Here is a 12,342-nt window from a genome sequence, read left to right as displayed (position 1 = left end):
AAACACATCCCAAGAACGTGATCGTGAAGTCTCTGGCCTTGGTCACTTTTCGGGGACGCAGATGAGCAGCAGCCGAAATTTTACAAGGAGAGGTAGCAGTTGGCATGATTGTCATTTGTAAGTCAATTGTACTTGCATAACTTTTCATGTTCTCCTTAAGATGATCTTCTCGCCACTGATCCTCAATCATAGGCGGCCCCTTGTCAGTCACTTTTGCTGGTACTTCTCGCCCGTTGCAGTCTTGACGGCCGGTCTCTGCGCAATCCTATCAATCCACTTGAGCAAATGCGGGAACTGCTCCATGTCCTTCTTCTCAAGGCCGCTAAACTCCCATCCTGAGACCCAAGGCCAGGTTCCAATGTCAGCGACACTGTACTTGCCCTTGCCCTTGCCAGCGAGATAGTCCCGTGGCTCCCCGCTGTACTTGCCCGAAAGCTGAATTTCCAGCACTCCGTAGACACGTAGAGTCTCGTTGCGGAACCTCTCAATCGCGTACGGAATCTTCTCCTTGGCAAATTTGCCAAAATGGTTCAGCTGCCCTTGATACGGCGCACCGCTCCCGTGCCAGAAGAAGAGCCACTGCAGAGCTTGGCTGCGTTCGAGTTCGTCCTTGAAGCCAAAGACGTCGTCCTTGTCAGCGAACTTGAGAAGGTAGAGCAGCTCGGCCGACGTTTCCATGACGGGAAAGGGGGGATTCTTGGTATTGTCGATCAAGATGGGGATTCTTCCATTCGGGTCCAGGCGCAGGAACCAGTCTTTCTTTTGCTCGTTGGTCATGATGTTGATGAGCGTTGTGGTCCATGTCGTGCCGTAGATGAGGGCGAGTTCTTCGAGCATAATTTGCACCTTTTTGCCATTGGGCGTGCTCTGAGTGACCAGGTGAAGACCTTTGGCGTTCTTCACCTCTGCGGGCGTCTCATTGGTGTAGAGATGGGCCATGTTGAACTGCTTCGAAGCTGTCGGGTATTTTTGGATCTGTCGACAATTTACCGCGAACAAGCCGACGGAAGGACAGTTTGCAAATTTTTGAGGACGGCAGGCGTGAAAACGAGTTTGAAATCTGATGCTCTGCCTAAGAGGGGTGGGCATAAAGATGGGCATCTTCTGACAAGGGCGAGCTGGTACATATATTTGCTGCATCCACTAGCTGTACATGAGCACGTCAGCTACCCCTCATGCAAATGACACAAGGGCGTCACTTTGGTGCCACACTATTTCTAAGCACGTATGCTAGGCCCGGAGCTCGCTCTTGCTGGAAGCGGGAGCGTCGGATTTGTAAGAGATAACCCTCGCACGCTACAGGCGTGTTCTTTCAGTCCGAGGAACCCCACAACCTGCATAAGCGCTAAGTAATTTTACTGCCCGAGAGGTCAGGTTTTGCCTGGGCAATATGAAAGTGGAGGTCTTACCCCACTTTAGGTAGTTTACGAGGTGTGAGGTGCCGTGGAAGAGAGGTGTAAGGATTAGGCCTAAAATAGTATATAGTATACGCCATGAAGGGTATCTCGATTGTCTATTATGAGGAAGGTCTAAAAAGTCATGTGAGTTATGTGCGTGTAAAACTATTCTTTCAGTCTGAGGACTGGCCTAAAGTCGCCTCCTAGAAGCACATCCAGGGTGAACCTCGCCCTAAAAGAACACGCCCTACAGTTCCGTGGTCTGATTCCATTTCGGCGCTAAACCTTGTTGGGCGCCCATCGACCACCCACGGGAGCACTCAGCACTTTCTTGTCTCTACATCTTCTTATGACAAAGGCTCGGGACGACGGTCAGAGATGATTTCGCCTTCTACTCGCAAAACTAGATTCGTTTCCCTCCACATCAAGACTCAGGACTTGTGATTTCTAACATACCGGATGATTGTGCTCCGAGGCCTGTCACACACAGATAACTTCTTGCTTCGGTTGATCATCTACGTTTTGAGCATCAACCCCTCCATGTTTTCTTTGGCTACATCGTCCACGGTCTCTGAGGAATTCCGAGTCTAGGGAAACACGACGCAAGACATGAAACCATTTCATTGCCCTCCAATGGTAACTATGCTTGCGGTAACTCTATTGCTTCCTGCTTTACCCTTCAATGGACCTGCACCGGCGACCAATATCTTTGACGGATTCGACAGAACAGTGAGACTGCGTGAGTACGATGCAGGCTCGGGACACGGTATTTTGGTCCATGGCCCAGAAGCGTCCGGACTCGTATTGATGAAGAGGTCGGAGAAGTCACCGGCGCTGACGACAATGGTTCCGCTCGGCCCTCCGGCTGAAGTCCATACAACATAAGGCGATGATGTAGGAATAGTACCATCGGACGCCTTGAGAACTCTGCCTTCAGTCGCGTTGAAGTTGAGTGGATCTCTGGAAACGCGATAGTATACAGCAAAAGGCACCTCTCGAGCGCCGAAGAATTCGTAAGTCAAGATGTAGTTGCCGCTCGGTAACTTGGCAACTGTGGTCATTCCAGGACGCCAGTCGTAGGTGCTGTAGGCAACGTCATCGACGGGTGGGCTCCAGCTGAGCAGGTCATGGGAGACTGCATGGACTAGCTTTTGTCCATGCGCGGGGTCGCGTTGATCTGAGTAATAGCAGACGAGTTGGCCCTCGTATTCAAGAAAGAACGGCTCCCAGACAGGCGCTTCTCCATTCTTTGGGATCGCTCGGCGCCCTTTAGCCACGGTTGAGATGTTGGTCCAAGTTTTCCTGGGTAGTTTCAGATGATGGCCCTAGTTCTCTTCCAAGATGACTTACGCTTGGTCGGTGCTTGCAAACACTTCAATGTTCGTTAGTGCGCCGTCAGGAGGGATTGCATTTCCGCCAACCAAGATCGTGCCCGCAGGAAAACTCCCGATTTGCCTTGGAAGTTTGTAAATCGTAGGCTGATAGCGCATTCCCCAATTCATTGTAGTGTCTTCAACCCGAGAAAGTTCCCGCCATCTGTTGTTCTTGTCTGTCGACCGATAGATGGGGAACGACACAGGCTCTGGGCCATAGTTCTCCCAAGTTGCCAAAAGGGTATTATCATCGAGAAGGAGGGTTCTCGCGTAGCATGTACCCGGGTCTCTGTAGCTTGGCGGGGATTGAAAGATGGTAACACAACCAACGCAGTAAAAAAGCGTGGTCCACAGAATCATCGAAAAGGCGCATGTCTGTAAAGGCATTTTGGTAGCAATGAAGGAATGCCTTTGCGGATATCACTGCTACGGATGTGCGGCCTCTATATATTTTTATCTGTTTGATGGAAGACACCGATGCCAAGGTGACTGGCAGGTGTCGAGACGGAGCTCCGAGGCTCGTTTTGTCCGATGATTGGTTTGCCAATTTTGGCTGCCACTAGACAAGACTAGGGCATATTTGGGAGTCCAGTTAGCGTACAGAGCACCTGAGCGGACCGCCCCGGGACATTTCCAGGCGTGCTCATAACATTTCACAGCCATAGACCGCCGAGCCAATGGCAATGGCACCATGTCTGTCCATTGTAATCCACTTCAGGGCTTGATGGTTTGGGCAAGTCCGCAATTCTGTCATTGAACTTTGTCTCCCCTAATGCTCTTCCTCTTTCTCTCTCGAAATGCCGTCCTCCAACAAAATGACGAGCATGCTGCATACGCCTTTCCGGTTGTTCTCTGCTGCAAATTCCACTCTCATGCCAGGCACAAGACTGGGATGAAGATGTCCGTTGTTTTGATCTTCAATTTAAACCCTGAAGTGTCCTGGGGGCGGTAGATCCAGTTTTTCCGGGACACCAAAAATAGTTCAAGTGCAGATCGGCAAACCGGCTGATGCTCAAGAAGTGGCAGAGAGAAAAGAAACTCTTCCCCATGTGCCGACGGGACGGGACAGCCTAGACACGCATCGGCTAAAATCCGGCAGTCCACTGTAGCCCAGATCGAATGAGGTCATCACTAGGTGGGTGGCACATGTGGCGCGCGAAATATTGGGTCGACTCACATGTCATCTTACACTTCACCTAGCTTCACTTCGCAAGCTACCGTTCACATCGCTACAGGCTGCAGTTGTCTGCTCCTTGTGCTCGTCACTCGTTTGCACCTCCTCCCCTCGCCATCCTTCTCCTTCGAATCTCTCTCACCTTCCGCCATTCCCGACCGCGTCTCAAACCATCTCCGGGGTGGATCCAGTTTGCCACGTGCCTCGACCAAAGCCTCCAACGCTCTCACCACCCTCTCACGCCTCGCCTCGCGTCCTGTTTGAAATACTGGTGTCAACTTCTTTCAAACGCTTCTACCACCCAACTCTAAACGTCCTTGTGTTTGAGCCGTTGAGCGGCGAAGGCGACATGGCTGCCACCACCCCGACTTCGCCTCCAAGGTCTTCTGCTGAGGTCGACTCTGCTGGACAGCAGTCTACTCAGCCGTTGGATAAGGGCAAAGGTCGTGCCCAGAACTCTTCCGAGCCCGAGCAGGCAGGCCATGACAGCGATGACGAAGACGGCGATAAAACAGGACTGCAGTTCCTTTCCAACATGCGCAACCAAGACGATCTGGAGCGTGATATTGGCCGCCAGGCTGACAAGATGCTGATTGACCAAGCCGATCAGCGCGACAACAAACGTATGAACAAAGCGTTGGCAGAGAAGCAGCACTGTATCACACACATGGCGAAGTTGGAGGAGAAGCTGCAAGGACCCGGAGGATCAACAATCAAGAACAAGTTGCGAGAGGAATTGAAGGACATGGAAGATCGCGTCAACGGCCTCAATCAGGACATTGTGCAGATCGAGGCTCGCATTGCTGAAAGACACCAGGTGGGCGATGCCAATGCACTAGAGGTCGGTGGGAATAGAAAACAGCCTGGAGAATCACGCCGAGATTTTCTCATCCGCACTGGCAAGATTACACCATTTTCCCGTATGTCGCTGGCCAGCGGCGAGGTTTCTGGTCTGGACGAAGTCATGATAGATGCGGAGACAGAGCACGCTTTGGAAGGCCACCACAAAGCAGCAAACCAGGCGCCGGTCTCCCACCGAACTTTGACGAAACCAGGATTCAAGTCCGAGGCCAAAGACGACCGGTCCAAGACTACCATCGCCAAAGATGTACACACGAGGGCTACCAAACAAAAGCCCCGCCGCGATCGAGCCAGCATGTTCGAAGCTTCCAGTTCTAGCGAAGCTGGTTCTGACGACGCTTATGAACCCGAACTCGATGATAAGCAGCTTGCTGCCCTGGGCGAGGACGAGGACGAGGATGACGGTGTCGAAGACGACGAGTTTGATATGACAACTCCTGGGCGCAATAAGCGCACCCGCCAACCCAAGACTATTGCAAGTCGAAAAAAACCCAAGATTGACTCCGAGGATTTGGATCCAGAAGATGAGATGGATATGGCCGGTCTCGACGATGGCGACGAAGACGTCTACCAGGCCCGTCTGCGCAAGTGGGTAAAACTGCGAAGCGAAGCTCGACGCCACGAACAAGAGCGTCAAGGCCTTCCCAAAGATCCGGATAACGACGAGGAATGGAACCTTCCACATCCGACGATTCCTGATGAAGTATTTGGTGAAAACCTCAAGGTCCCTGGTGACATTTACCAATCGTTGTTCGACTATCAAAAAACCGGCGTCCAATGGCTTTACGAACTTTACAACCAGAACGTGGGAGGCATCATCGGTGATGAAATGGGCTTGGGTAAAACCATACAGCTCATTTCATTTCTCGCTGCACTCCACTACTCGAAAAAGCTCACCAAACCCGTCATTGTCATTTGTCCGGCGACAGTCATGAAGCAGTGGGTCAATGAATTTCACCAATGGTGGCCAGCTCTCCGCGTTTCAATCTTGCACGCGTCTGGCAGTGGCATGATCGACATGAAGCGTGAAGCGCAGTTGGAGCGAAGTCTGGATGCGCGCCCTAACGGCACCAAGATGTCGAAAGCTGAAAGGGCCATTAAGTCCCTCGTCGACAAGGTTGAGAACGATGGACATGTGCTTGTCACTACATATTCTGGCCTCCAGCAGTACGCGCAATTCCTCTTGCCGGTCTACTGGGGCTATGCAGTCTTGGACGAGGGCCATAAGATTCGCAACCCCAATGCCCGCATCACAATTTTTTGCAAAGAATTGCGCACAGCAAACCGGATGATTCTGTCCGGCACTCCGATGCAGAACAATTTGACTGAACTTTGGTCACTCTTCGATTTTGTATATCCTATGCGATTGGGTACACTTGTGGATTTCCGCAATCACTTCGAGACTCCCATCAAGACTGGAGGCTATGCCAACGCGTCCAATTTCCAGGTCGAGACAGCGAGGCGCTGTGCTGAGGTTCTTAAGGAAATGATCAGCGGCTACCTTCTCCAACGCTTCAAGGTCGACGTAGCTGCCGACTTGCCGAAGAAGACGGAGCGTGTTTTATTCTGCCGCCTGACAAAGATTCAACGGGAAAAGTACGAGGAGTTCCTGGATTCCAATGACATGAAGTCAATTTTCAATGGCAAGCGACAAGCGCTGTACGGCATTGACATTCTACGAAAAATCACCAACCATCCCGACCTGATCGATCACAAGATCATTGAGAAGGTGTCGGACCCCAAATACGGAAGTGGATCCAAGTCCGGAAAGATGCAGGTTGTCAAGGAACTCCTGCAAATGTGGAGCAAGCGTGGCCACAAGACGTTGCTCTTTGCGCAGCACCGCATCATGCTTGATATCCTCGAAAAGTTTGTGCGCAAGATAGGAAACATCAATTTTTTGCGGATGGACGGATCAACAGCCATTAGGGACCGCCAGGACATGGTTGATCGGTTCAACAATGACCCTGATATGCATGTCTTTCTGCTTACCACCAAAGTCGGCGGTTTGGGTGTCAATCTCACGGGTGCGGACCGTGTCATCATCTACGATCCTGACTGGAACCCATCGACGGATCTTCAGGCTCGAGAGCGTGCATGGCGCCTTGGACAGCAGCGCGAAGTGGAAATTTATCGCCTGATGACTGCTGGCACAATTGAAGAGAAGATATATCATCGTCAGATCTTCAAGCAATTCTTGAGCAACAAGATCCTCAAGGACCCAAAGCAGCGCCAGACCTTCGAGATGAGGGACCTTTACGACCTCTTCTCTCTTGGAGACACCAGCGGTGGTGAGACCGAGACTTCGTCATTGTTCAAGGGCGCCGAAACGCGCGTATCTCCAGCTGCTGTTGCCGATTGCGAGCCCGACGCGGAAGAGCTGCAAGAAATGGGCAATATCTACGGCATCGCCCGCGGTGAAAATTTCCGTGAAGGCTCTGAAGGCGAAGCCGGTCCATCCAACAGCGCAACAAAAGGTAGCAACGGTAGCGGACAGCCCGAGGGCGCGACCAAGGATGAGCGCCTCCTCAACACCATTTTCGCTCGCAGCGGCGTTCAAAGCTCGCTCAACCACGACTCCATTGTTGGCGGCCAGCCCAAGCTAGGCGCCGAACCCAACATCATCGCGCGAGAAGCAAAGAAAATTGCCGAAGAGGCGGCTCGCGAACTCCAGCGTGCCCGCGACGCCGCGCCCAGGGTGCCCATTGGCACCGTGACCTGGACTGGAGAGTATGGCACGGCAGGCCGTCTACCATCGCCTCCGCCATTCCGTCAAGCGACCGGTCCGCAGCGCAATCTCAACGGCAGTGCTGCTCTGTCATCGCCCGCCTCGTCTCGCGCCGGAACGCCCGTTGCCAGGGCCTCGTCAACGCGCCACGTCACGCCCCTATCCAGCAACGCCGCGACGCCGGCAGCAGTTGCAGCGGCAAACATCGCCAATCTCCTCCACGGCGACGAGCTGGCAGCAGCGATCAAGGCGTACATAGCTGCCAAGCCCAACGGGCTCGCACTGTCCAAGGACCTGACGCAGCACTTCAGGGCGCAGGCCGACACGCGCGAGTTCCGCGCGGCGCTCGAGGCGGTCGCCGTGTTTGAGCGCGACCACCGCGGGCAAGAAGGCCGCGGCAAGTGGATGGACCGCGAGGAGTGGGAGCGCAGGCAGCAGAGGGCCGACGCCAAGGAGCGCAAGAGGAGGGCTAGGGAGGAGGCGAGCGCGGGTAGGGGTCGCAGGAGGCGCGTTTGAGTGGCACGAGAGCACGCAGGTCCCCGAGTCTTTTTGTTTTGGGTCTGCGGTGAGTTGTTGGTCGGGTTTTTTTTTTTTTTTTTCCCCTCATTTCTGGAGCTGTCACGTCCTCATTTGCCCGTCTTAAACGTCGGTGTTGTCAACGGGTGAACAGCAGCCTCTTTTCCTTTCGCAAGCGGACAGGCATTAGCACGGCGTACAAGGAGACGGAACAGTGTGAGCAGGCACTTTTGGCCTTGACAGCAAGCAAGGAGCACGGCGTTTGGCACGACCGAAACGGTCTTGCTTCTTGATTCTTGCGTTCTTGCGTGCAATAGCGAAGCTGGCTGTGGCGGTGGCGGTGCACCTTTTCTCTTTACTGTTGCCATTCCCTCTTTTTTTTTTTTTTTTTTTTTCCCTTGATAGGCCGGCCGGCTGGCTGGCTAGGCTTTACTTTACGATCGATGATAATGATAGATACCCCAGAGGACGCGGATGGCACAAAGGTGCTGTTGTTATCCCTCTCTTCGCGTTACAATCAATTTTGTCAAATGCACGCTTCCTCTTGGTTGATGATGACGCCTATTGTTGCGAATCAGAGCACCAGGCTTTGTCCAAAACACGGATGCATAAGACGGTCTCCGCGACTGCTTGGAAATTTTCATTCTGCATTTGTCCACCTCTGCGTATGCTCGAAATCTACACAGGTCATTGGACCATGCTTGACTGACGTTGGCCACGCCCTCGAGTTTGCAGCGCGAGCAGAATGCGCGCGCGCGTCCGATAAGAGGGACGAAATGAAAAGATCTATTTAACACAGGTGTGGTGTCGCATTGAGGAAAACGTGAAATTATTGGTGGGAAGAACCGACCTGCCCCTTTCCTCCTAGCCATCTATCAGAGAGGTTGTTGCATTGGTTTAACGGTCGTGAGTGAAGCGCGTGCTAAGAGAGATCTTATAGTTTTGAGCCCCCTTCTGCAGTGCTGACAAAATAGGAATTTGAAGAAGAAAAGTGCCGTCATGTCATGTGGTTCCACGTGCAATGTGAGGACTCGGAGTGTCTGCCACTATGTACAGCCCCAAGTCGTAGACGGGGCGGACACCGCACAAGGGCGCGGATCGGTCCGGACGGAGTGGCGACTCGCTGGAGCAACTAATCCACGTCACAGCGTGGATTTTGCCTGGTGGTCCGTGGGCACTTAGGCCTCCTTGACGGCGTACTTCCTGCGGAACATGTCGTCGATTTCGGTCAGGTAGTAGGTGCCGGGGAAGAGTGTGTCGACGGCGCCCTGAGGAGTGAAGCTCTTCTTCAAGTGGGCGTGCTCACGGAGAACGCACATCTGTGGTATCAATTAGCCCATGCGAACCAGAACAAATGGAGTGTTCAAATACCTCATCGTAAACCTCGGGAGGAACAACGCGACGCGAGTCAAGGCGCTGCTGCAGGTCGACCTTCTCGGCAATCTCCTTGACGCTGCCCTTGACCTTGAGGGACAGCATCGAGGCAGCGAGACCACTGCCGTACGAGAAGATGCCAACACGCTTGCCTTCAAGCTCCTCCGCGGGGACGTTGGACAAGAGGGAGATCAGACCACCCCAGACGCTACCGCAGTACATGTTGCCACACATAGTAGGAACCTGAACGCTGGGCTGGACGCGAGAGGCGAAGCGCTTCTTGGTCTAGGCGAAAGTTAGCATGCGCAACCGTGAGCGCATCCGGTATGATTACTTACCAGAGCCATGAACGTCTTCTCGACGGTCTTGTCGGAAATGGAAGCGGCATAGTCCAGGTTGAGCAGCTCACGAGGAACCTCAGCAAAGATGGGGTTCTCGGGGTTCTTGAGGTAGTCGTTGTACAACAGGCGGGCGTACGACTTGCTCACGAGCTTGCAGGTGGGAGCGTGGAAAGACATGTAGTCGAAGCGGTCGAGAGGAGTCTCCAGAGGGGCCTTGGCTTCGCCGTTGGTGTGGCCGTTAGCCTGGGTGGCGAGCTTCTCCTCGCGCTCGTTGTAGGCCTTGTAGCAGCCATCAACGGCCTCGGTGTAGCAGCGAATGGAGAAGTGGCCATCGACAACAGGGTACTCGCTGGTGAAGTCGGGCTTGTAAAAGTCGTAGGCGTGCTGCATGTAGGTGCCGCGCAGACCAGGCTCGAATGCAAGAGGCGCATTGGGGCCAATCAGCATGGCAACACAACCAGCGCCACCCGTGGGGCGGGCGTTGCCCTTCTTATAGAGGGCAATGTCGCCAGCGACGACGATGGCGTCACGGCCATCCCAAGCCGACGACTCGACCCAGTTGACGGCGTTGAAGACGGCGTTGGTGCCACCGTAGCAAGCATTGACCGTGTCGACACCCTCAATGTTTGTGTTGCCAGAGTCCTGGAAGAGCTGCATGAGGACAGACTTGACCGACTTGGACTTGTCGAGCAGCGTCTCGGTGCCAACCTCGAGGCGACCAATGGCCTTGGGGTCGACGTTGTATTTTTTGAGGAGCGACGAGACGGTGGTCAGAGCAAGCGAGTAGATGTCTGGACAGGCGCGGTCAGCTAAAGTTGGGTGCAGGGTAGCGTAGGAGCAAACAAACCTTCTCTGTCGTCGCAGAAGCTCATTCTGGTCTGGCCGAGACCAATGGTGTACTTCCCCTGGGCGACGCCATCGAACTTCTCCAGCTCAGCCTGGTCAACGCACTGGCTGGGGAAGTAGAGCTCGAGGGCCTTGATACCGATGTTCTGAGGAGCCATGGCTTGAGGGTGATTGGGGAGCGAGGAGGAGAAGCTTGGGCGAGTGAGGATGGTGTCGAGAGAAAATGTAAGATGATAGGTAGGTAGGTAGACGCCGCTACGTTATTTCTTCCGTCCTGCGCCTGCGCCATGGTCAGGTCGCCGTGCCCGTTGACAAGGGACAGCCAGGGAGAGGCCTCGCCTAGCCCCAACCGGCTAGACCCAGGCACAATTGTTGGCGATAAACTGATAATGCACCGGCCACCGCCACACCGCCACGACAATCCGCTCACCGTCCATCAACACTTTTTGCAACCCTACATACAGTACAATACATACACGCCACAGCCTCAGCGCTGCATCATCACCTCTGTCCCGCTGTGCTGTCGCGTCGCGTAGACGTGGCAGCCAGGCGGTGCTTTTCGCAAGGGCGACCCCTTCACCCTGTCGCCATCCACAGCCTCTCGTCCTCGTCCTCGTCCTCCTCCTTTGTACCTCAGATCATGTCGAGCGATCCAAGGGCTCAGGCACACTCGTTGTCACTCGTATCTGCATCAGAAATTCGGCTCCCTGCCGTCTAGCTGCCCAGCTTCCCTACCTTCGAATCGCGGCTCCTGGACCCTCCCGCGTCGGTTCCCGCTCTCCACATCTCGGCCACTCTACTGATTATCTTATCTCCGAATCAGTCCACTAGCTCCCCCACAAATGCCCTTCTGGTTACTAAGCCTCTACTTTGTCGCATCTCTTTATTCTACCCTTAACATTGTTTCCCCCATCGCCCGCATCATTCCCCTTTAAGTTTCTTTGATGGACGTTTCATCCGCGGCTCAGCTTCCGCTTGCATAAACTGGATTTAACAAGCCTTTTTGCCTCGCGCTGGGCACCAATCATATCCCTTGGCCGAAATCCCTTGTCGACAACTTGCCGATTTTCTTGTCTGTCACCAAGAGCTGCGGAAGCATGACAATGGACAGCCTCAGGTCTTGCGCCCGACTCAGGACAACCGGTGGAATACGAGACCCTGGTTACCCCGCAAACTGGATATACCCTCTCGCTAGTGTCTCGACATCTACCATGGTCCTGCGCACCATGTGTGCGGTTCCCAACGTAAACATATTGACACTTTCGTTGAATCCAAGTCATCTTGCAACGTAGTCCATCGGCTACAACAGCCGTTTCCAACTCCTCGAGGCCAACGTCGTGACTTGGAAAAGCGCCACCAGAAACTCTCTGCAATTTTTCGATCCGTGAGATCGGCGAATATTCACCAAAGTCAGCCACTCGCGGATTTTGGCATTGCGAGATTCAGGATCTTCGGCTTCCGAGCTCCGCTTAACATCAGCTTGAGATGCTGCTTTTGCACCCACCTTTTCGGTCAAACTCATATACGCCTCCCAGGACATGAGGTTTGGTAAACGATGATTCTACGGACAGCCAGACATTTCTGTTTCACGGTGACCGAGCTGTCGACATGTCGAACATCACGCCTCTTATGCGCGCGCCATACGGGAGGGCCTGCACCCGACAAGCCTCTTTCAACCAGTTTCCTCGCATGACTATGGTCTGAACTCGGGGCATGCTACGAAATGGCGCAA

At 53.7% G+C, this 12,342-nt stretch overlaps 4 protein-coding genes across 4 annotated transcripts; 1 reads left to right on the top strand and 3 right to left on the bottom strand.

The window, feature by feature from the left end:
- Positions 1–96: 96 nt before the first annotated feature.
- On the bottom strand, positions 97–1,233 carry IWZ02DRAFT_449447 (glutathione S-transferase). The gene has a single exon (XM_066767401.1). It carries the CDS (start codon positions 1,138–1,140, stop codon positions 208–210), a length of 933 nt encoding a protein of 310 aa, XP_066624090.1. The 5' UTR covers positions 1,141–1,233; the 3' UTR covers positions 97–207.
- Positions 1,234–2,017: 784 nt separating this feature from the next.
- IWZ02DRAFT_375752 (BNR/Asp-box repeat protein) lies at positions 2,018–3,130 on the bottom strand (the record flags this gene model as incomplete). The annotated part of the gene is made up of 2 exons (XM_066764842.1): positions 2,018–2,699; positions 2,748–3,130. 2 exons carry the CDS (start codon positions 3,128–3,130, stop codon positions 2,018–2,020), a joined length of 1,065 nt encoding a protein of 354 aa, XP_066624089.1.
- A 1,349-nt stretch (positions 3,131–4,479) lies between these two features.
- On the top strand, positions 4,480–8,049 carry IWZ02DRAFT_474862 (SNF2 family N-terminal domain-containing protein; the record flags this gene model as incomplete). Its single annotated transcript, XM_066769003.1, has 2 exons — positions 4,480–7,670; positions 7,701–8,049. 2 exons carry the CDS (start codon positions 4,480–4,482, stop codon positions 8,047–8,049), a joined length of 3,540 nt encoding a protein of 1,179 aa, XP_066624088.1.
- Positions 8,050–9,227: 1,178 nt separating this feature from the next.
- On the bottom strand, positions 9,228–10,768 carry IWZ02DRAFT_432434 (hydroxymethylglutaryl-CoA synthase-like protein; the record flags this gene model as incomplete). Its single annotated transcript, XM_066766218.1, has 4 exons — positions 9,228–9,368; positions 9,421–9,708; positions 9,762–10,573; positions 10,612–10,768. The coding sequence occupies 4 exons, from the start codon at positions 10,766–10,768 to the stop codon at positions 9,228–9,230; spliced, it is 1,398 nt and encodes a 465-aa protein (XP_066624087.1).
- Positions 10,769–12,342: the final 1,574 nt, after the last annotated feature.

The sequence above is a fragment of the Phyllosticta citriasiana genome, assembly GCF_038021145.1.
Source record: "Phyllosticta citriasiana strain CBS 120426 chromosome Unknown IWZ02scaffold_5, whole genome shotgun sequence".
NCBI lineage: Eukaryota > Fungi > Ascomycota > Dothideomycetes > Botryosphaeriales > Phyllostictaceae > Phyllosticta > Phyllosticta citriasiana.
The sequence above is the reverse complement of the archived record's forward strand: the minus strand, read 5'-3'. Positions and strand labels throughout refer to the sequence as shown.

Bases quoted from the DNA above. Each gene is read 5' to 3' on its own strand.
- IWZ02DRAFT_449447 (XM_066767401.1), bottom strand. From the start codon at position 1,140: ATGCAGCAAATATATGTACCAGCTCGCCCTTGTCAGAAGATGCCCATC.